We start from the raw sequence: 24,958 nt of genomic DNA on the forward strand, positions 1-24,958 counted from the left end.
AAAAATAAGTATCCTTATGCTGTTGTGTATTGAATCTCAGGCCTCGTACACACGGCCGAGGAACTCGACGTGCCAAACACATCGAGTTCCTCGGCGAGTTCAGCCCTGAAGCCGCCGAGGAGCTCGGCGGCGCGAGTTCTCCCATAGAACAACGAGAAAATAGAGAACATGTTCTCTATTTTCTCGACGAGTTCCTCGGCGGCTCCATCGGGCCGAAAGTGTACAGACGACAGAGTTTCTCGGCAGAATCCGGCTCTGACCGAGTTTCTCGCTGAATTCTGCCGAGAAACTCTGTCGTGTGTACGAGGCCTCATATATATTACCATGGGTGCACAAGACTCTGCATTGTTCTCTGTTTCTACCCTATACAGACATCCTTAATAAGGCAGGGCAAAGAGCAAGGATGTGCTGCAATCCATAGCATCCCCTCAGCAGCCAGTTTGTAGCAGTTTACTGTAGTAAGACTTACAGTTATTTTTATCATACGGCCGCACTTTGATGTTTGCTATTAAACAAAGCTCTAAATCTCCTTGGTAAAATATTTATGGATGGCAGTTAAGAGCCAGATTACTGTGTAATTCCACTGCAAAAATCATATGCAAGACAGAATTTCCCTCTGCTTGGAGCCTTGGAATGAACTGGATTTATAGAAAAGGATCATAGGCCAATATTTATCCTGGCAAATTGGTATGGAAGTGCAAGCAAGTTATTAAAGGAGAACTCTAGGCAAAACGTAATTGGTGATAAATATGAAAATGTAATAGCTTTTTACATTTGTTGATAGCATCAGTTTGACATCAGTTGAAGAAGCTTCTGATATCAATCACAATTCATTGACATGTGAATTTGACCTGCCATCAACCTATATCTGACTTGTATGTGACCTGCTGCAAGCAGCTTTTGCATCCCTATTAGACTTGTGCATTCGTTTTCGTCCGAATGCATTTTCATCCGAAATTCAGGTATTTTCGTTATCGTTTTAACAAAAAAACGAAAACCGAAAGATTCCGACATAAACAAATGCTTTATTTTCGTTTTCGTAGCGGTCGAATGTGCCTGACCTTAACTCTATTAGTCCAATATTATTCTACATAAAGAGAAAAGATTTGACATGGAGAGAAAAGATTTGACATTATAGAGACATGAAGAAGATTCGACATAGAGAGAAAAGATTCGACATAGAGAGAAAAGATTCGACATAGAGAGAAAAGATTCGACATAGAGAGAAAAGATTTGACATAGAGAGAAAAGATTCGACATAGAGAGAAAAGATTCGACATAGAGAGACATGAAGAGTCAACATTTTTTTTTTTTTTTTTTTAAAGATTCTGTCGAATCTTCTTTTTTTTTTTTTCTTAGAACATTCGACAGACACCATAAGCCTTCGATGACAGATTCAACCTTAATTTGGATTTTCGGACGAATGCATTTTTTTAACGAAAAACAAAATAAATAAAAACGAATTTCGGGAATAACAAAATAAAATTACGAAACAAAATATTTCAGTGTGCACATGTGTAATCCCTATAGGCTTGAACTGAAACAAAAGTTTACCAATACAGGCCCTAACGTTGACAAAATAATTAACAGGACCCCACTTAAGTGCCGGTTCACACTACAGCGACTTAAGATCCGACTTGTCAGACCTCAAGTCGCTTGACATAAGAAATTCCATTATAGTTAATGAGAGCCATCTTAATGTACACTACTGAAGTCGCTCCAACTGCTGGGGGTGCAGAAATTCTCTGTAGTAGTCTGTGCAAGTGCAACATACAGTCAGTGCTGCTCTCTTCCATATGCTGTTTTAGTGACTTCCCATCCGTATATTTAACACAGAGGGTCCCTCACGCAATACTTCCACCTTTCAAATGACATGATGATTTTTTTTAAATAAGTACAAGGTGTTCTTTGATTGGATGAGGAAAAGAGGAGGGGCGGGTGATGTCACAAACACCACCTTGTCCCATCAGAGAACTCCTGTTGATTAGAAAAAAATACAAGACATTCTCTAAATGGCAGGAAGTGCTGATTGAGCAATCCCCTGTGTTCAGTATACAGAAGGCAAGTCCCTCAAACAGAACCTGGAAGAGACCAACGCTGACTGTATGCAGCTCAGGCTACTACAGGGAATTTCTGCATACCCAGCAGTCCTCTGGCTGTGAGATACTGTTCAACCTCGGATTTGCAAGCATAATCTGTTCCAGGAGTATGCTCGTTATCCAAAGTACTCGGATATCAAAGTGAGTTTTCCCATTGAAGTCAATGGAAATGAAAATAATTTGTTCCGAATTGACTTCAATGGGATGCAATACCAAATGTGGCCAGAGGTGGGGGGCACCAGAGAGCGCCAAAACGTCTGAAAAGGCCCGAGGACACTTTGGCTCATTTTCTGCGCCCCTGTACCTCAGGCCAAATGAGGTACTGCAGGCCTATTTAGCTTGAATTCTGCCCGTCTTGCGAGTCAACACTCGCAAACCGAGTCAGAATTAAAAAAAAAAAGTTGCTCGCAAATCAAAACGCTCTCAAACCAAGTTACTCTTAAACCAAGGTTCCACTGTATAGAGAATTAGATATAATCAAGTTGGACCAATGTAAGTATAAATAAAGATCATTCCTGGACTATCATTTTAGGCTACTCTGACCTGTAATTTTGATAGTTGAATAAATAGTTGATGGATATTTACATTATCATAAAACGTCTCCTATGTACTAATGTAACTATGTCTAACAGAATGCCTTAACAAGCAAGTCAAGATAATCATATATTCAAGACAAATAAATATTGTAAAAATCTATCATTTTTCACGTTATCTATAATAAGGTAAAGGGTGAGGCTTTTCTTCTATGAGGAAATTATTTGCAGTTTGGTCTCTCACTTCCCCAAAGCTGGAGGTTTCAGACTATCGCTGAGAACGTGTCTCCATGACAACCTCCAATCTCCGGGAGATGGAGAAAGGTTTCTGAGAACCCATGTTTTATTTTCTCATGTGTGAAAAGTGGATATCTGCTAGGCTTAAAAATACACATAAACCTCAAATATGAACTCCATCTGATGTCAATAGCAATATGGCAAAATAATGATTTTTTTTTTATCCATTATTTTGATTCTCTTTGGCCTTTTTAGAGCAGATGTGTAGTAAGATTTTAAAATCAAAAAGAAATAGAATAAAACATTTATAACACTGGTTGAAAGTATTTAAAGTAAACCTTTGTGTTATCAGTGAATACTCATTTTACATTTTTAATTGTAAATTTTTCGGAAATTCGTTTTCACTGTGATCTCTGCACATTTGCTTTCTGTGTCATATTTTTATAATAATATTTCATATAATTCTCTGTAGGTTTCCATATAGAATCTATTTATATGGCAGCCCTATTATATTTAGTCCTCATGCACACAACGCGTTAGAAAAAACGAGCTGCAAAGCCAGTACTGACATCAGGAAAAAGCAGCTGTAAAAATGTGCTTTTAGTAGCTTTGTGAGCTGGCATTAATGCGCGTGTTAGCGTTTCTCTGCCTCTTCTATTTTCCTCTCCTAAATACAATTACTACAGAGCACAAGTCACATGACATGTCAAAATCAATTGTTCTCTATGAGAGCCATCTTAAAGCTGGGGTTCACCCAAAAAAATTTTTTTAACATTAGATTGAGGCTAATTGTGGGAAGCACAATCGGGTGTTTTTTTTTTTAAATCAATGCAGTACATACCGTTTTAGAGATAGATGTTCTCCGCGGCTTCCGGGTATGGTCTGCGGGACTGGGCGTTCCTATTTGATTGACAGCCTTCCGACCGTCTGTATGCTTCCGACCGTCGCATACAGCGCGTCACAAGTTGCCGAAAGAAGCCGAACGTCGGTGCGGCTCTATACGGCACCTGCGCACTGACGTTCGGCTACTTTCGGCAACTCGTGACGCGCTGTATGCGATGGTTGGAAGGCTGTCAATTAAATAGGAACGCCCAGTCCCGCAGACCATACCTGGAAGCCGCGGAGAACATCTATCTCTAAAACGGTAAGTACTGCATTGATTTAAAAAAAAACACCCGATTGTGCTTCCCACAATTAGCCTCAATCTAATGTTAAAAATTTGTTTTTTGGGTGAACCCCCGCTTTAACTGATCTGACTTTCAGCCCATTGATTTACATCATCATGATCTGACTTGTGGCATGCGACTTGTGTCAACCCTCATTCCATACAAGACCCTTATCTGAGCATGCAGCCCAGAAAGTCTGGAAGAAGGGGGGTTGAGCGAGCACCCCCCCCCCACCCAAAGCATACCTGGCCACATGCCCTCAACATGGGGTGGTGGGTGCTTTGGGGCAGAGGAACTGCGCCAAAGCACCTTGTTCCCATGTTGGTGGGGACAAGGGCCTTTTCCTGACAACCCTGGGCTGTGGTTGTGGGAATCTACAAGCTCCCTTTAACAAGGGGGCCCCAGATTCCACCCCCATGTGAATGAGTATGGGGTACAGACGGGTTTGACAAGTCCTTTATTAAAAATTAAGAATGTGCCCCTTCGTAGCTTCAACATGTCTCCTTCCTCTGGTCTTCTCCATCTGCTGATGTCTTCTCCACCGCTGCTGTCTTCTCTGCCGCTGACCCGCTCCACCTCTGACGCTGGCTCCCGTCATTGTGCCTGCATCGTTCTCTGCCAGCTTTTATATAACCATGGGGCATGGCCATCCGGTGTTGTCACCATTAAACTACACACCTTTGTGACATCACTTGTGAGTGACTCCATTCGGCTGGATTCTGTCATATGAGCATGCTGGAAAACCAGTAGCCGACCAGGTCCTGACCGGAGTATTCAGGTGGGAGGGGGGGCGTCCCCCCTTCATAACACAATAGCTCAGCAGGGGGATCTGATCTGGAAAAAAACTAGCAGTGTGTACTAGGCTTTAGTGGCAGTAGCTTTTAGAGGCAGGAAAAAAAAAAACACTGCCAGTGCGTCCAGGAGCAGCAGAATTTTGGAAGAAAAAACACTTTCGTAGCAGAACAAATCCTTGACACTACCAAACGCTGCTAAACACCTTTAAAGGTGCCTAAGTGCAAGGCACTCTTAGCGTTTTTTCATTTCAATAGCCAGAATAAATTATTATTATGGCCAATGCAATGAATTGATTCCCAAGCTTTTGATGCCTGTAAACACGCCTAAAAGCTTGTAAAAGCTTGAGACACTGAGGCCTCGTACACACGACAGAGGAACTCGACGTGCCAAACACATTGAGTTCCTCGTCGAGTTCAGGGATGAAGCCGCCGAGGAGCTCGGCGGGCCGCCTTCTCCCATAGAACAACGAGAAAATAGAGAACATGTTCTCTATTTTCTCGACGAGTTCCTCGGCGGCTCCATCGGGCCAAAAGTGTACAGACGACAGAGTTTCTCGGCAGAATCCGGCTCTGACCAAGTTTCTCGCTGAATTCTGCCGAGAAACTCTGTCGTGTGTACGAGGCCTTACACGTATCAAGCTTTTTTTCTTTCAAAACGCTGCTGACAGGAGGTTTTTAGTAGAGTTTGCAAAACATCCTGTGTGAGGCCTAAAAGTCATCCAAGTAGATTTAATTAATGCAAAAGGAAGAGATTGCACTAAATTAATAATCATTGAAACATAAATGAGTGAAAAAGTTCAAAATTAGGTAGTCAGTCCCGCCACACAGGCAAATTCATATGAACAATCTCCCGAGTGAAACACTGAATCCACAAAAGAAAAGTGCTTGAAAGGAAAGGTCCTCCACCAAGGTTATAAAAGCCTCTTACCAGATGGAATTGATCTCCAAATTATAAGAGATCAATTATAGCATGATAAGAGACAAAGATGGATAGTATCCCATAGGAAGCCACAGCTCTGGAATCCTGATAAACGGTGTCCTTACGTTGGATAAGTGCTCCCGATGAACCATCCAGGGGTATGCAAAAACAGAAGGGACTCACATAGCGTAAAACCTTCTTTTAATTGGTAAATCAGAGAAAAATTGCACTTACATATAGTCGGCAAGTATAGAGCATAAAAAACAAGCCGGCCAGCTTGATACAGAGCCCGTATCCGGGTAGAAGATGCGCGGTGACGTCAGAACGCCGCCTCCCTACGTTTCGTCACGACAGGACTTGGTCACGGGATCCCATGACCAAGTTTATCAGGATTCCAGCGCTGTGGCTTCCTATGGGATACTATGCATCTTTGTCTCTTATCATGCTATAATTGATCTCTTATAATTTGGAGATCAATTCCATCCGGTAAGAGGCTTTTATAACCTTGGTGGAGGACCTTTCCTTTCAAGCACTTTTCTTTTGTGGATTCAGTGTTTCACTCGGGAGATTGTTCATATGAATTTGCCTGTGTGGTGGGACTGACTACCTAATTTTGAACTTTTTCACTCATTTATGTTTCATTGATTATTAATTTAGCGCAATCTCTTCCTTTTGCATTATTGTCTGTGTGTGGTATAACACTTTTTGATCGCTGCTTTTTTTTCACCAAAATAAGCGCAATATTTTTTTTTTTACTAGATTTAATTAATGTAGCCAACTTCTGACACAGTCCCTGCCCTAAGTCACACCTTGCTGACGTGTTTCACCTTGACTGGGCTTATTCATAGGACCAGGTGGTTCACAGCTTCTACCCTTCCCATCTTGTTCTTGGACAATCAACATGTGCCTTGACACATTCAATGGTGATTGAAGTTAGGTGTCTGTGCTACCTATGTAGATATATAGTAAATACAGTGGTATGTTCCTGCCACTCATTAGATCCGAAGAAGTGGCTTGGATAAGCTATGAAATTTATTTTTTATTACAGAACAAGTCCAACTGAATGTGACTAACGACTACAAGCTATACCACGACCTGGATAAATGAGAACCTTCACAGAAAAGCTGCGTGAAAGATTTTCAGCGTAATATGTTAAGTGTGAAGTTACAGGAAGTAGAGGTTACAAAAAAAAAATATGTTTTTAGCAGCTTGTGCACAATGTTACAGTTTATAGCAGAATGCAGCCAAACAGAGGAGATTAAAATGTCTCAAACTTTCACTGACAGTAAACTCTGAATTAAAAATGCAGCCATTTTGAGGTTCTCTTGTGTTTCTAACCCATCTTTAGGAAAACAGGGGTTAACTATCAAAATGGATTTTAGACGTTTAGACACAAGCATGAAATTGAAGAGGCCACCTTGTTTCAGAACTGTCGTACTGCTTGAAAATCACATTTGAGAGGTAAAAGGCCTGGGGGTTTTTAACCTAAAATAAAAGGCCCTTTTTACCGTTGAAAGTGGAGTTGATGCTGGCAGTGCCACATCAATAGAACACAGTCACATCTATCAGTCCGTACGGTACAGGAGACAATCATTCTGTGTGATGGAAATAAAGAAGGGAGAAGAAAAAAAGTTTTCTAAGTGTTTTATGTGACAGCAGAGAGGAAAAAGGCAGTGAAATGACAGAGACGTGTTCTAGTGGGTTAGGCACTTCAGTCACTGTCCTCAATATTATCATTAACGCTAGAGCTGGATAGTTTTCAAGATTAGTGGGCCGTAATGAAAGCTCCTAATGTGGTTTACATGGATAATAAAATGTTTATATAAAAATATCCTATGTAAATATGATGGACAATGGATACAGTGCTGTTTTGTAAAAGGAAGATCCAATTTTACATATAACTGCTACACACAGTATACTGTATAAAAACACATACACACACAGTATATATATACTGTATATATAACACTTTAAGCTAAAATCAATACCTTTTTTTAAATATGTACTATTAAAATAAATTGTAGTGATCCTACCATGAAGGTCCTTGTTATGGCACTTCCTGTTGTAGGGTGTCAATGCTTTGTCCCCGTCCCCCAATTGTTGTCACTCTGTCAGAGGGGCTTCTGCCATAAACTACAAGTGTCCTTCCTAATGCACACTGCACTGGTATGGTTCATTGTTGAAACCACCAGGAGACCTGCCCTGAGAAATGTCATGCAGCTGCCACTAAAGTGCATGCATATAGACAAAAAGAGGCTGCTAAGGCCCCGTACACACGGTCGGTTTGGTCCGATGAGAATGAACCGAAGTTAATTTTCATCGGACCAAACCGACCGTGTGTATAGGCTATTGGTCTGTTTTCCTTCGGTCCAAAATTTTAAAACATGCTTCAAAACCGAACCGATGGACCGCTGCCTCATCGGACCAAACCGATGGTTAGTACAGAAAAGCATTGGTTCAAAACCCACGCATGCTCAGAATCAAGTCGACTCATGCTTGGAAGCATTGAACTTCGTTTTATTCAGCACGTCGTGTGTTTTTTTACATCACCGCGTTCTGACCCGATCGGATTTTGAACTGATGGTGTGTACACACATCAGGCCGTACGCCACTTCAGAGGTGAACCGATGAAAACGGTCTGTCGGACCATTCTCATTGGTTTTGTCCGACCGTGTGTACGGGGCCTAAGAGTCTGCAGGAGACCAGCAGCAACAAGATGAAAAAATTAAGAATAATATATTTTAATTGCAATCATTTAGCATAAACAGGGTGCTTTAGCAAAATAAATGTCATTCAGTCTGGAATTATATATTTTTTAATGCCTAACTCCCAAAATTAAAAAACAATAAAACAAAAAACACCCTTGCAATGCCCCCCCCCCCCCCTTATTCCTAAATGCTCATTAACCTAACGGGAGGAGAGATACAGTGTAATGCTTACTGGCAGGCTCTCCAATGCTCTGGCTTGTGGGTGGTCCCCCACTGTGCTCACATAAAATGCTTACATTGTATGGGATCGTATGCAGAACCATTACATTTACAATAATAAACCAATATATTGATATTTTAAAAATTGTATTTATTTAAAACTTTAACAATGGATTTGAATGGCCGGGCCCTTTATTATTGGTATTATATTTATTTACCAACTTAAAATAGATAATAACCAATCACTTTAAGGCTGCATTCACACCTGAGCGGCGTTTTTTACCGCGATTTGCCGCAATTTTTTTACAGGTCTAGGGTCACCAATGTAAAACGCCCAAACACCCAAATTCGAGCGAAAAAAAAGGGTCCAGAACTTGTTTGGGCTTCAGGCGTTCGTCGTCAGGCGTTTTGTAGTGGAGATGTGAACCATCCCTATAGAGAATAATGTATTTTTTCCCCTCTAGCGTTTTGGGGCGTCGCGCTTTAGGCGACAAAAGGCTCAGGTGTGAATGCAGCCTAACTCAATTTAACTCAGCCATGACAGCTCGAGTTAATACTGTAACCAGTTCAATATCTCTATAACTGTCATGTTCCTTCTTCTTCTGCTGATCCGCTGCTGTCTGCTTCACCTACACAGCATGTGACTAGTTTTTCAACCAATAATATTTAAACATATTTATATCATAACTGACATTTAACCTGTAGTCTGCCCCAACCCCATAGGTGGGTGGAGAAAATTATTTTGCTCCTCCCTTTTCCATCTTCACTTGAAAAGGGGGTACTACATGAATGAAATTATGGTTCTGGGGGGATATTAAGGGTGTATAGGGGAAAGCAATGCTGAGGGGGAATCTGGGGTATATAGGGGGTAGCAATGCTTGGGGTAGCTTGGGTGGCTATAGTGCTAGAGGTATCATGGATGTAGAGAGGCCATAGTGTGGGGGGTATCAGGGATGTAGTGGGGTCACAATACAAGGGGTATCTTATGGTATATGGTTACAGTGCTGAGAGGAATATCTGGGGTGTAGAGAGGTCAGAGTGCTGGGGGATACCTGGGGTGTAGAGGGGACAGAGTGCTGGGGGAATATGTAGGGCGTAGAGGGGCCGGAGCATTACTTTCCCAGGGGCCCATGATGCTATTAAGATGGCCCTGGATGACATCATTGTGCCCATGCCCCAGAACACCTTATAGAGGAGGCTGTGGGGATATCAGTCACACAAATGAAGGAATTCTGCCAGAGAAAGGAAAACAAGAGAATTGCACCTTAATCCCCATTAAGCATTTAACCCTTGCATGCAGGGCCTGCCATCAGGGGGGTACAGGCAGTACACCTGTAAGGGGCCCAGAGCTCCGGCGCCCTCTATGGACGCACCTCCACTTATACTGTGTGTATATATATATATATATATATATATAAAATGTAAAAACTATAAATTCAGCAAAATGTATGCGTAACCTCAAACAATATGTTCACAGAATTTTCATAGGTTCCATATTGGATTACCAGTATTCAAATTTAAACCACAATTGTTAACGCTAAAATCAGAAACCAACTTTGATAACTGGTAAAGATAACTACTCTCGATACAAGAATCTGTTAGGCATCACATTAAATGCTTGATTAAAAGCCCAAGAAAAAATACAAAAGCACTCTTATGCCCCGTACACATGATCGGAATTTCCAATGGCCTAAAATCAGGATGGGATTTTTTGTCGGAATTCAGTTCAAGCTGTCTTGCATACACACTGTCCGACCAAATTCCGAGCGTCCGAAACGCGGTGACGTAAAACACTACGACGAGCCCAAAAAAATGAAGTTCAATGCTTCCAAGCATGCGTCTACTTGATTCTGAGCATGCAAGGGTTTTTTTCTCTGTCCGAGTTGCACACAGGAATTTCCTATCGTTTTTTTTTTTTCATTGGAAAAAAGTAAAACATGTTCTATTTCTAAACAATAGAAAAAAGACCAATGGGGCGCACACACGATCGGAATTTCCATTGAAAAAAGTCCATCGGCTCTTTCATTGGAAATTCCGATCGTGTGTACGCGGCATTATAGGCCCCATTCACATCTGAGCAACATCTAGTGACACTCCTGCATTGCTTTTTATAGTTGTTTTTGGAGCGGCACTATTCCTTTTGAATATGTCTCCCTCTGCTCCAAAAAACACACCAAAGAAGCTCACGTTTCAAATTTTGGCACTGAGCCAGGCACGTTTGTCGTTATGTGTTTTGCCGCAATTTTCTTGTGTTTTGTCACATAAGAAATAATGGCAATGAAAATGTGTTGCATGTTTTGCTTTGATTCTGGATTTGCAGGCAGAGTCATGCAATTCTGTCCACAATTCCAACGGGGCCTTAGGCCCTGTACACACGAGGAGACATGTCCGATGAAATCGGTCCGCGGACCGTTTTCATCGGACATGTCTCCTGGGCTATTTTGGTCTGATGTGTGTACACACCATCAGACCAAAATCCCCGCGGACAGAGAATGCGGTGACGTGGCGGTGATGGTGACGCGGCGACGTGCGCAAACCAGGAAGTTAAATGCTTCCACGCATGCGTCGAATCAATTCAACGCATTCGCGGGATTTCAGTCCGCTGGTTAGACGTACTAACCAGCGGACATGTCCGACGGACAGGTTTCCAGCGGACAAGTTTCTAAGCATGCTAAGAAACTTTTGTCCGCTGGAAAACGGTCCGATAGGCCGTACACACGACCGAACATGTCCGATGAAACTGGTCCGCGGACCAGTTTCATCGGACATGTTCGGTCGTGTGTACGGGGCCTTACTTTTGAGAAGACAGGTGTCTTTACATTCCATTAGGTAGCGGTGGAGGCGCACCGGACACAGATTTTCACATGTTATCAAAATACAGACAAAATCATTACTTGAGCCCATTTAGTGTGTGTTTGATAAGCTACAACAAAGAGGAGGACATTTACTTGAATCAAGAAATCCAAGTGTGATAGGTCAAAGAGAGCGCCAAATGAAAAATCTTTAGGGGTCCAAAGTCTTAATTATCGAATTGGTTACAACAAGGAGGGCAAAAGACAACCAATGTGTTTTGGAGGCCACACAATCCCTCTTCATAATGGTTGAGTGAAATAGCAGAATATTAATTGGACTCAAAAATACTCGTAAGCAGATTCAAAGTAGGCTGGTAGGGGGAGAGTTGTATGGTAATGAATCGTGACCCCACGTAAATGATGCACCTAACGAACGCTGTTCCGACGTTTCTGACGTCCATACCTAACATGACTTACCCCTGCTTTATGAGGGGTAAAGTTACGCTGGGTGGACACCTTACGTAAACAGCGTATTTTAATACGCCGGGCGCAGGTAAGTTCGTGAATCGGCGTATCTAGCTCATTTGCATATTCAACGCGGAAATCAATGGAAGCGCCACCTAGCGGCCAGCGTAAATATGCACCTAAGATACAACCCTGTAAGAGACTTACGTCAGTCGTATCTTAGACAAATTCTGGCGTATCTGATTCTTTGAATCAGGTGCAGAGATACGACGCCTCACATTCAGACTTACGACGGCGTATCTGGAGATACGCCGTCGTAAGTCCTTTGTGAATCTGGGCCCAGAGCACTTTTTGCGATTCGGCACTGTGTTTCTTTAACTGACAATTGCGCGGTTGTGCGACGTGACTCCCAAACAAAATTGACGTCCTTTTTTCCCCACAAATACAGCTTCCTTTTGGTGGTATTTGACCTGCCGCCGTAAAATGACGGCGGCTGGTCGGCAAGTAGTTAAAGTGCATGTGTAACAGCGCTCCTTACTATTGATGACCAGGCTGCCTGGTACTGGGAGGTGGGTATCAGAGTGGGATGGGAAAAGCCCTGGGTCACTGGAGTGAGGAAGTACAGCAAGAAACCAAGAAGGCATAGTGTGGCTTACCGCAAGCAGCTGGAAATGAAGGGAACCCATAGTGGTGAGGAGGAAAAGATCTGCACTCCGGTCGCTGCTCTTAAACAATTGACGTATTTATTGACAAGCCACAGTAGACAAACGCAAATAGTAAAGGTTGATGCGTTTCAGCCTATAAGGCCTAAGTCATAGTGGTGAGGACTGCACAGTTCCCCGCAGATATGGAGTTTTTCCAATCTTGTCTTCAGGTTTTTTCCTGGGGCCAATCTTAGGGTAGAGTGTTAGTGAGGGGTGAGATTAGAGGTCATTAATTTGACATACCATGACACCTGACCCCTGCACTCTGTATGTTACCCACCAAAGACCCCAGCACTCTGTATGTTACCCAACACAGACCCCAGCACTATGTATGTTACCCACCCCAGACTCCTGCACTATGTATGTTACCCACCACAGACCCCAGCACTATGTATGTTACGCACCCCAGACTCCTGCACTATGTATGTTACCCACCACAGACCCCAGCATTATGTATGTTACCCACCCCAGACTCCTGCACTATGTATGCTACCCCTAGACCCTTGCACTATGTAAGTTACCCACTCCAGCCCCTGTACTATGTACCTTACCCAATACGGACCCTTGTACTATATATGTTACCCAACTCATACCACTGTACCATGCACGTTATCCAACCAAGCCGCCTGTAATATGCATATAACTGTACATACTTCTGACTTCTGCACCCTGTATGTTAGCTCAAGTTTAAACATTTTTAAGCACAATTTTGCCACACCCACGCTTTGCCATAGCATGCATAATTACAAGATCACTGAATTTCTGACAGTATCAACTGGTATTTTCTGTACTTGCAGCATTTTCTAAGAGACAAAACATGGGTATTTTGTGTTTTTTTTTGCCCTGAAATATCCCTGGTTACACGATTATTTGCAATGCTCTGTATGTTCATGGAATAATCAGAGGTTTACAATGGGTAGGACTAGAATTACCTGGCCTGCTGATTGACTTGTCTCTGATTATCAGCAACAAGGAGATTTTTTGTGATGCTTTAACTCACATGCTGTACTATGGTTGTAATAAAAGCCCGGGTTTATTTTGTGTATGCATTTTCAGCAATTCAATTTTGACTGACATGTACTGTACATTTTAACTACATGAAAAAAAGAATCTTGCTCAACATCAAGGATGTGGGGATTTTTCACTTGCATCTAGCAAACTAGCAGATTACTCAAAAATAAAACACCATTCACACCGAGCTGCCACTTCCTTTCTGACATATAATGAATGTAACCTTTACACATATACTGTAGATGGAAAATTAGTTCAATATTTTAGTTTAACAAGTAGACATATTAAAACTTAAAGTTACACTAAAGGGAATTTTTTTAAATGAAAATAAAAAAAGATGTGATACTTACCTGCTCTGTACAATGGTATTGTACAGAGTGGTCCGTTACATGCTTACCTATGGTTCCTATTGCTCTCAGTGTCTCCTGTGAGACCAGGGAGAGTGTGATGAGTGATGCTGCAGCTACATGCTGGAGCGGTGGCAGGAGTCAGGTAAGTTTTTATGGATGAGGCAGGTAGCATGAATAGTGAGGAGTTTTTTTATCTTAATGCAGAGAATGCTTAAATTAAAATTTAAAATGCTTCTAAAGGCTGACGGTTTTTTACCTTCTTGCATTCTATGCATGAAGGTAAAAAACATTCAGTGTTCAGCTCTCTCCACAGCCCCCCTTATACTCACCTGAGTCTGGGCCATATTCTCAGAAGAGTTACGAAGGAGTATCTCAGGAAACTCCGTCGTATCTCTGTTTTTTGACCCGCGTATCTATGCGACTGATTCCTAGAATTATTTTCGCATAGATACGTTGTAGATCCGACAGGTGTAAGTGACTTACACTGTCGGATCTTAAATGTAATTTGCCGCCGGCCGATAGGTGGTGTTTACGTTCAGGTCTCATTTGTTTATGCAAATGAGCCTGATACGCCGATTCCCGAACAAAATCGCGTCGCATAACCGTCGCTTACGTCGTTTGCGTTAGCGGAAGGTTACCCCTGCTATATGAGGGGTAACCTTACACCAGTCCCACGTATGCCATGTTAAGTATGGCGTCGGGTCCGCGTCGTCTTTTCCCGTCGGGTACGTCGTTTTCGTAAGTCGTTCTTGAATACGACTTTACGTCAATGACGCACACGTCGGCGTCATTGACGTTTTCCGTCGAGAACTGGAGCATGCGCACTGGGCAAACTGGGCGCATGCGCAGTTCGATCGGCACGGGGGCGCGCTTAATTTAAATACAAGCCGCCCCCTTTGAACTACGCGGGGATACGCCGGGCCTTTTACACTACGCCGCCGCAAACTACGGAGCAAGTGCTTGAGGAATACGGCACTTGCTTCAGTAAGTTGCGGCGGCGTAGTGTAAATAGCTTATGCGATGCCGCCGCAAATTCTTGGAGAATCTGGCCCTCTGATCCCGTTCCAGCAATGTGCATGAGAGCAGAATCTCTCCCGGGTCTCTGTCTCCTCATTGGCTGAAACACAGCAGGGGGAGCCATTGACTCCCTCTGCTGTCAATCACAGCCAGTGAGAAGGGTGTAGGAGGCAGGGCCGAACCATGCTCTTAGTGTCTCATAGACACACAGAGGTGGCTCAGGTGCGAGCACACACAAATGCCCCAGAACTAGCAGCTTGGTCTGGGGGTACTCAGCAGGGGGGGGGGCTAGGAGTGCCGGTGGGGACCTGAGAGGAGGAGCATTGAGGCTGCTCTATGCAAAACCATTGCACAGAGCAAGTAGGTATGACATGTTTGTCATACCTCCCAACATTTTGAGATGGGAATGAGGGACACCTACTAGGAAACAAATGTAGGCATAGGACACGCCCCGCCACACCCCCTTAAAGGAGAATTAACCAAAAAAAGTTAATTAAATTCACAAGGGCTTTTTTTTGACACTACTATTCCTTTATATCGGCTTTTAAAATTTACAAATGCAGCAATTTTAGAAATTGGATGAAAGGTTTAGCACTGGGAAACACTTTTTGATAGATAAAAAGTGCATTTTATACACAACTATATAGATGAGACCAAAATGAGGGACAAATGAGGAAAGGGAAACAGAGGGACATTGCTCCAAATCAGGGACAGTCCCTCGAAATCAGTGACAGTTGGCAGCTATGTGTTTGTTATTTAAAAAAAATTATAATAATTTAACCTTTACAATCACTTTAACTTTAGATCCACTTTAATGTCAGAAAGGCAAAATTTATTCCAGTTATGTATTGAAAAAATATATATATATTTAGAAAGTATGGATAGAACTAGAATAAGAAATATAATAACTACGCGTGTTGACACCAGCCTTCTGTAAGTCTCGGTACAGCAGGGGGCTGGAAGCACTCTGGACCAATTAACTGCTATAGCTTTGCACTGAACTGGGGTGAACAGAGGGAAGACCTCATGAGTGTATTACTGCTCCTTCACAGGCAGGGGACGCCCGCAGATCACCAGATCAGGCTATATTCCTTCACTGTATTGTAGTCTGTAAGCTGTACAGAATTAATCCAGTGGCTGGACCACAGGGCTGGCTAAACAGAATTATATATTCTTTGACAAGTAGCACAGTTCACATAAATGTTTTCTAACTGTACATTAAGGCCTCGTACACACGACCGGACATGTCCGCTGAAACTGGTCCGCCGACCAGTTTCAGCGGACAGATCCGATCGTGTGTACAGGCTAGCGGACAGATTTCCAGCGGACAAATGTTTCTTAGCATGCTAAGAAACATGTCCGCTGGAAAGCTGTCCGGCGGACATGTCCGCTGGTTAGTACGTCTAACCAGCGGACCAAAATCCCGCGCATGTGTCGAATTGGTTCGACGCATGCGTGGAAGCATTGAACTCGCGCGAGAGAGAACGTCGGTGTCGTCTACATCACCACGTTCTCTGTCCGCGCGGATTTCGGTTTGATGGTGTGTACAACCATCAGACCGAAATCTCCGAGCGGACATGTCCGATAAAAACGGTCCGTGGATCGTTTTCATCGGACATGTCCGCTGGTGTGTATCGGATGGACTGATCGTGTGACACGAGGCTTAAGGACCATTCGTCTAGATATATAGCCAGATTCACAAATAGTTACGCCTATCGGTTAGGAATCCATCGGTTACATTGAAAGCAAGTTGGCTTTTTTTTAACCGATGGTTAAATAACCTATGGGGCCCACACACGATCGGTTTTGACAGATGAAAACGGTCCATCAGACCGTTGTCCTCTGGTTAACCTATCGTGTGTACGAGGCCTTACACTTGTGCTCATTAAGAAGAATTACTCCCTTACAGATAGTTAAAAAGATCAATGGTGTCAGTGGGAACTCATCTGAGAGGCAAAAATTGCTCATTGCTAAAGGAACCCCTAGCACCCTCTAGAACATGGGTCTTCAAACTACGGCCCTCCAGCTGTTGCAGAACTACACCTCCCACCTCGCATTGTGAGACTTTTACATTCACAGACATGACTAGGCATGATGGGAATAGTAGTTACTGAACATCTGGAGGGCCATAGTTTGAGGACCCCTGCTCTAGAAGAACCCTAGAGTTCCATGGAACCCTGGTTGAGAAACCCTGCTCTAGGCAAATAGTTAAAGTGGAGTTCCACCCAAAAGTGGAACTTTCGCTTTAAGCATTCCTCACCCCCTTACATTCCACATTTGCAATGTCATTTTTTTTGGGGGGGGGGCTTCGGTAGGAGTGGGACTTTCTATCCCACTTCCTCCTTCCACCCAAGGACCGCCTCTGCGACTTCTCTTCTCGCCTTAGGCTGCCCCTCCTTTTAGGCGATCTCCAGGGACACGTGACAGGTCCCAGGAGATCGCCTGTCCATTCATAGAGTGAAGCACGACTTGGGCATGCGCAGTGAGTGCCCAGCCGTGAAGCCGAAAGCTGTCACGGCCGGGTGCCCACACTATGAATGGAGGCGCCGGCCGGAGAGGGGGGGAGAGGAGGGAAGCTCCGGGCGGCCACGTCGCTGGACCGTGGAACAGGTAAGTGTCTGTTTATTAAAAGTCAGCAGCTACACTTCTTGTAGCTGCTGACTTTTAATAAACACTAAAAGGCTGGAACTCCGCTTTAACTATACATATGTAATGAATATACAGTATGATAGGAATTATACCTCCAAAAAGGTCTGTAATTCTGTTTATCCACATTTGAGATTTATACATCTCTGCTACACAGCACAGCCAGCCTGAAAACTTGACTTTTCTCAACTGCAGTCATGTAATACAAGATCTCATTTCGACCCCAGCCTGTGATTGTACAGTGAAGGAGAAGCAGTAGACATCTCTCCATTCCTGGCAGAAAGTTAGCACATAAGTACTGCAGCACACCTGACTGGCTCCTTGTGCTTCTTTTACCTACCATTTCTGAGATCTGCCGTACAGGGATTTTGCAAGACGCTGATGCCAAATTAAATTCAGGTAGGCATATTAGTTTGATTTCACCTTTTCGCTGCCAGAGCCGTTTTTTGCATTTTTTACACACACATGTTTAAAAAATATATTTTAAGCCTGAAGATTACACAAAACCCCCTCATATGATATATTTTATGAAAGCAGGCACCCTAGAGAATATATTAGTGGTAGCTCCAATTTTTTGTCACACGTTATTACTGCAAAATTTCTGTAAAAAAACACACTAAAGTGCATTTTAGGGAAAACAAATGCAATAAACTACCTAATTTTTGGGTAAAATATTAAAGACAAGGTTGCACCGAGTAAATAGATACCCAAAATGCCAAAGCTTAAATTTGTGTGCGCCCATGAAGTGGCGACAAGCTTCAGTACCCTATATTTATTATAGGCGATGATTAAAAAGCCCCCAGTAGTTATTCATTTAGTGTTACAGTCTTGTGTCATAATTATTGCTCTCACTCTGGCGTGCATGGCGATATGTAACGTGTATTGCAATCAAAGTTTTAATGCTTAGAAACCCCCGTTGCATACATTTACGTTCATACGCGTATATATTTTTGGGAGAGGGATCTTTTGTGCTTGGGTGTAACTTAATTTTTTTGCAACATTTTTTTTTCAATACATAAGGGACAAAAAGTCCCCTATGTGATGTTTTTTAGGTGACAGTTTCTCTTTAATGAGGTTTAAAACACCCTGCATATCTCCTTTGGGCTCCACTGACTGTTTTGCAATGCAGATCGCATTGCAAAACATCCTTTCCAGGCTATGCTAAGTGATGCCATAGACGTCGCTTTCCAGGTCACAACAAGAAGGGGAGGACAGCGGACGTGTGTCCACTCTTCTCCTTCCCCTCCAGCCATCAGCACTCGCCATGTCACTCCCGGGCCAGCGGATAGGCAAGCGTGGCATGGCAGGGCGCGGCAGCGTGTGTGCGGGGGGGGTCGGGGTCAGGCAGGATTGTGTGTGAAACCCCTCGCTGTTTGGTTCGTATGACATTATAGTTAAAAGTTGGATTTTTTTATGATTATAGCTACATTTATTGGTATTTTTTTTTTGCCATGACTCCACTCTAAAAAAAAAAAAAGAAATGTTGAGCAACAGACCTTTAAGTTAAAGCGGTATTAACCCCTTCAGATCTGCGATATAGCCGAATGACGGCTACAGCATGGACCTATTATGTCAGGAGGGTGTCAATAGATGTCCTCCCATGCTCAAGCCGCCTGTGCGCCGCCTGCAGGGCGTGCGCGACGCACTCTGTGATCAGCAAGTCTATGAGACTCACCTGATCACCGATCAGAGGAAGGGGTCTATCCCGACCCCTTACCACGTGATCAGCTGTCAGCCAATGACAGATGATCATGTGATGTAAACAGAGCCAGTAATCGGCTATTTTTTCTCCTCACGCTGACAGCGTAAGAAGAGAAAAAAAGCTGATCACCGGCGGCTGTCAGAGGGACATCAGTCTTATCTGTGCCAACCTGTGCCACCTGCCAGTGCACAACAGTGCTGCCTACCAGTGCCCACCAGCGCCACCTACCAGTGCCCACAGTGCCACCTATCAGTGCCCACAGTGCCACCTGTCAATGTCACCAATCAGTGCCTCATCAACAGTGCTGTAATGCCTACCAGTGCCACCTACTAGTGCCCATCAGTGTCACCTACCAGTGCCACCTATCAGTGCCCATCAGTGCCATCTATAAGTGGTACCTATCAGTGCCGTCTGATCAGTGCCCATCAGTGCTGCCTTATCTGTGCCTATCAGTGCAGCCAATCAGTGACCATCAATGCAGCCTCTTCAGCGCATATCAATGGGAAAAAATTACCCGTTTGCAAATTTATAACAAACTATGAAAAATGTTTGTTTGTTTTTTCAAAATGTCTTTTTTTTTTTGTTTATCAAAAAATAAAAACCCCAGTAGTGATTAAAGCGGTTCTCCACCCTAAAGTGGAGTCCCGCTGATCGGAACCCTCCCCCCCTCCGGTGTCACATTTGACACCTTTCAGGGGGGAGGGGGGGTGCAGATACCTGTCTAAAGACAGGTATTTGCACCCACTTCCGGCCCGGCATTCACGGGCAAAAGACGGGCATTCCGTCACATCCCGTCACCCCCCCCGTTGTGTGCTGGGAACACTCGGCTCCCAGTACACAGCGGGAGCCAATCGGTGGGCGCGGCGCGACTCGCGAATGCGCCGTAGGGAACCGGGCAGTGAAGCCGCAGCGCTTCACTTCCTGGTTCCCTCAGAATGGATGGCGGGGAGAGCAGCAGAGAGACGAGCGATCGCTCGTCCTCTGCTGCGATCGGCGCTGGACTCCAGGACAGGTAAGTGTCCTAATATTAAAAGTCAGCAGCTGCAATATTTGTAGCTGCTGGCTTTTAATATTTTTTTCCCATGGCACATCCGCTTTAAATACCACCAAAAGAAAGCTCTTTGTGTGAGAAAATTATAAAAAAATTATTTGGGTACAGTGTTGCATGACCATGCAATTGTCATTCAAAGTGTGACAGCACTGAAAGCTGGAAATTGGCCTGGGCAGGAGGGGGGTTTAAGTGCCCAGTAAGGAAGTGGTTAAACCCAAAACCACAAATGTAATATATTACAGATTACCAACCATTAAATATAATGGCTGTATTCATTTTATTTTTTCAGGCTTTTTCCCCCTGTGTTTTCACCTGGTGATCTGAACAGTAACACACCTCTTGTATTAGAGTGCCACCACTCTGGATGAATGAGAACAGGGGGCAGATCTAAACAACAGCATTATCAGTCTTGGGGAATGTAAGTGCAAATATGCGCCGTGCCCACAAACTAAGATACGCCTAAAAACAGGCTTCATCCGACCGACGTAACTTGTCTACGCCGGTGTAGAGTGGGCGCATATTTACGCTGGACGCATTTGGCGCTCCCATTGACTTTCTATTCAAATATGCAAATGAGGGAGATACGCCGATTCACGTGTCTAAACACAATTAGTTTGAGATTATGAAATGTATGATTTTCCATAAAGTACTATATACAAGTCAGGACTCAGTATATTATATCATTAGATTGTAACCCTTGTAACCCTTTTAGACCATCATGGGAGAATGTAGCTGCCAAAAGGGCACCGAATTGATGGCCCAGCTGAACACTTAAATTCTGAGGTTCTATGTTAGGCCATATGCAAAAAGCATCTTATCTTTGGCAATCTTTATCTTTGAATTTCCACTCCATAAATCATATATTTCATCTGAAAACAGTAGCATTTAACAAAAAGTATGTAACCTGCATTTAGTGTAAAACATTTCATTTACCAACAATAAACCCCAAAATTTACAATGCCATATTTCTCATACCATCGAAACATACATGAAAATCTTGAATTTTGCTGTCACAAAACATTGCGTACCCATGTTTAGGACCCTGTACTTAAATATCTCAAACCCAAAACTTCAGCTTATTATAAACTATAGTTGTGGAAAAGGAATTGTACACCTAAAACTAAATACTGTATATTGTTTTCATTTTGCAATAGTATCTAGGCTGCCAAATTGTTAAATTAATATTTTGGAACACTTAGTTATGAAAGTATACAAGAAAAATCATTAAGTGAACAGCAATATCTTATAATCATATCATATCATTTGTAAAATAGTGTACCTCTATACTGTAAATAAAATACTATAATTACAAAGAAATGATTTAATATGAACATCTGAAAATAGACATTCTATTGGGAAGCTGTTAAATTGAACTAATTAAATTGAAAAAAGGTCAATTGAAAAAAACTCTAAAATCTGCCAGAGCCTTAGGAAATCATCTAGGTGTGGGCTTTTTTCTAAAATAAGCCATGAATAAAATGTTACTGTACATTTTTGCAGGCGTGTGTTACTTACATATAAAAAGGGAAATAAATGAGTTTGTCAGTTTGTAAATGCTGTTTGATGCACATTTTTAAATGTATTACTTTAACAAATGTGTAAAATGTTTTTGCCTACATTAATTTACAAGTGTTTTCATCCATTAATTGTTTGTGAGACCAGTAGATGTCTAAGAGCACCTTCATGTTATTAAACCTGAATCGATGTTTATTCACAATAACCATATGCATACTGTTGGCAATAACCATATGTGGACTGTTGGCTTTGCATGCCAAACTGGAAGAGGGTTTTAACCTAAAACTTGTAAGTAAATGAATATGAACAAAGCAATGCTGGAGACACATACATATAGTTCAATTTAACCCAATTGGTGAAAATGTAGAGATTAAGATTAGGTGTATGTCATTTTGTTTGGTGAATAGTAGTGAATAGGTGTTTTTGCCTAATATCCTCCATTAAGCCGTGTGGGTTCAAGTTTCAACAGCTTTCCTTGGCACAAGAGTATTATTATACACAGTTTTAGTCAGAGAAATGCCAGGCTAAGACAACACACAAAAAAAATCTAACTACATTCTGAATTATGTTAAGTTAAAATTTCGCAGCAGCCATTTTCGACTAGGGTTCTGTGAAACCCTAGGGTTCCTCCAGAGATTTTTAGGGGTTCCTAGAGGTGACTGATTGACCTTTCATTTGATGGTGCCTGCATATTTCCAGGGCCATTGCCACTTGACAAAGCCAGCAGCATGCCACCAGCCACCAATGACATTTTAGATGGCTGCAAGGGTGGCATTCTGATATCAACTATAAGGGGTGCATTCTTCCTATTGACCATGAAAATAAGGGTACATTTTCTTATTGACCCCAATGAACTGGTTTTAGTAAAGGTTCCCTGAGACCTGAAAATTATTTTAGGCATTCCATTAAGCTAACAAAAGTCAAGAAAGGCTGCTCTACAGAATCAAACAAGTAAATAAATCTACCGGGGGAGTGCTAGGGATTTGTGCTTGCTATCAACAAACATCGAAACTCTTTTTTTACTTATCATTTAGTGGAACTGGATATTGACTATGTTTATTTAGATACATGATATATTCACATACATTTGGTTCAGTACTTTCTCTATTTTAAAAAAATATGTCAATATTACTGTAAATGTAGTCAGTGATCACCAAATACAATCAGATAATGAATGTATTCCTATGTGAAATGTGTGCTAATCTATGTAGTTGTGTGGTTAGGATATGTGTTTCTTGCAAAACGCAAGGATATGCATTTAGTAACGATATATATATATATATATATATATATATATATATATATATATATATATATTATATATATATATATATTAAGCCTTTATCCAGAGCACCTAGAATAGAATTATTCTCCTCAATAATAATTGAATTGAATCTGAAATATTCTTATTGTAGCCTACTAGCAAGCATTATCTAAATATTAACTAAAAATATGACTCAGTACTTTGTATGCAAAGTTAAAAACTATTCGCCCCTCTGTTAAAATTTTCCAGCACTCATGAATGATAGTGAGCATCACTGCCAATAGTCACCACTGATCTGTTTTCAAACCCCTGTTTTTAACCTCAGATAACATAATGTATCAGATAAAGATACAAAGCCAGTTAAGCTCTTGTATACAACCATTCACATATTAATAATTATAGTAAAAGATCTCTTACCTGATGTGACATTATTTTGGTCCCATAGAAGAAATCCAATCACTAGCAGCTTTATATACCACTTCATTTTGATACAAGCCCCCAGCGCAGCGTGTGTGTCTGACCCTACAATTTACACAAACCAGTAGATATCAGGTTAGCAATGCTGCAGAAGTTGGAGATAGGTATTAGAGAAGTAAGGCTTTTACATACGGTGTAACTCTTATCTATCCTCTTGCAGCTTCCTCTGTGACTTAGAACTGTCTGTATACCATGCTATGAAACTATGAGAGCAATGCTTAATTTGTCCTACCTACTTCTTTAAAGCTTCCAGGAAGTTGGTTTTTCAAACCGCGTTGTCATTTCCTTAGCAGAATTATGAACCATGAATATACACAGAGAATAGCGTAATAACAGTCAAGAAAGGCAATGTAGTTAAGTCATATCTTGCTGGGATCCTGACTACTACTATGTCATTTTTATGGAAGTTCAAATGTTAGTGAGCCCATATGACAAGGGTCAATATACTAGGGTACCTTTATTCAGAAAACCCATGGGTCAGATAAAGCCTGCTTCACCCTACTCAGATTAGCCCTCTTTTTCAGCTAAAATATTGTGTATTCCTAGACTATTCTACAGTGAACATAATGTTGACTTTCATTCTGACAGGATAACTTAGACAAACAGTTTAGTTTTCAAAGTGTAAGTAGAGCAGAATAAATATCAAATGATTCAAAGCATTCTATATGAAGCCAACTACCACTAGTTTTTCCTGTGTTTTGAAGGTCAATTGAAGTGTGGAAAAAAAGATTTATAATTTCTTTCATAGGATCAAAAGCATAGTTATTTCAGTATATAAAGGGTTAGGCCCCTACTGGTATACTGGCAGTTTTGCCATGCGCCAGGACTGATGTATTCCTCCTTAACGTGCCTCTAAGACCCTAATTCCCCTAAATACCCCTTTAATTCTTCATAAATGACTAATATTTGTTGAAGGGGTACCATAATAAAATGTAGTGTTTTACACTACTGAACTCACAACACATACTTTGAAAAGTACAAAGATTTGCATTGTTAAACCCCAAATCGAGCCAACTCTTGGTTTTAAATAGAGTGGGAAAAGATAAGAACCTATATGCACAGGGGAGATTCCCACTCAGTGTATGTCTTAGTGACACTCCTGTGATTTTGAAACAAGGAATATAGAAAAGGGGGTTTGTTTGGCTTTAGCAACAAAGAATATAATGCATATAATAATGGCAAATTAGAACATAATAGAAAGCTACATTTTAAGGGTTTATATATATATTACTTTTTCTTGAGTTACTATTTAAGAGTGGAATGATATAAGATGCATTCAATTTTGAGAT

At 42.0% G+C, this 24,958-nt stretch overlaps 1 protein-coding gene across 7 annotated transcripts in view; it reads right to left on the minus strand.

Annotated features, from left to right (window-relative positions):
• The window catches only part of PTPRC (protein tyrosine phosphatase receptor type C), a 300,264-nt gene extending 276,372 nt beyond the window's left edge, over positions 1-23,892 (minus strand). For 6 of the 7 annotated variants that reach the window (XM_040359870.1, XM_040359869.1, XM_040359868.1 and 3 more), the window contains exons 1-2: positions 23,802-23,891; positions 23,610-23,714 (exon numbers count right to left, since the gene is read on the minus strand). In XM_040359870.1, the coding sequence (XP_040215804.1) occupies positions 23,610-23,676 (67 nt within the window). In that variant the 5' untranslated portion in view covers positions 23,677-23,714; positions 23,802-23,891. Of the gene's footprint in view, positions 1-23,609; positions 23,715-23,801 lie in introns of all 7 variants that reach the window. The other variant, XM_040359865.1, reaches the window with a different exon arrangement.
• Positions 23,893-24,958: the final 1,066 nt, after the last annotated feature.

Source organism: Rana temporaria, chromosome 7 (genome assembly GCF_905171775.1).
Source record: "Rana temporaria chromosome 7, aRanTem1.1, whole genome shotgun sequence".
In the NCBI taxonomy this organism is placed as follows: Eukaryota; Metazoa; Chordata; class Amphibia; order Anura; family Ranidae; genus Rana; species Rana temporaria.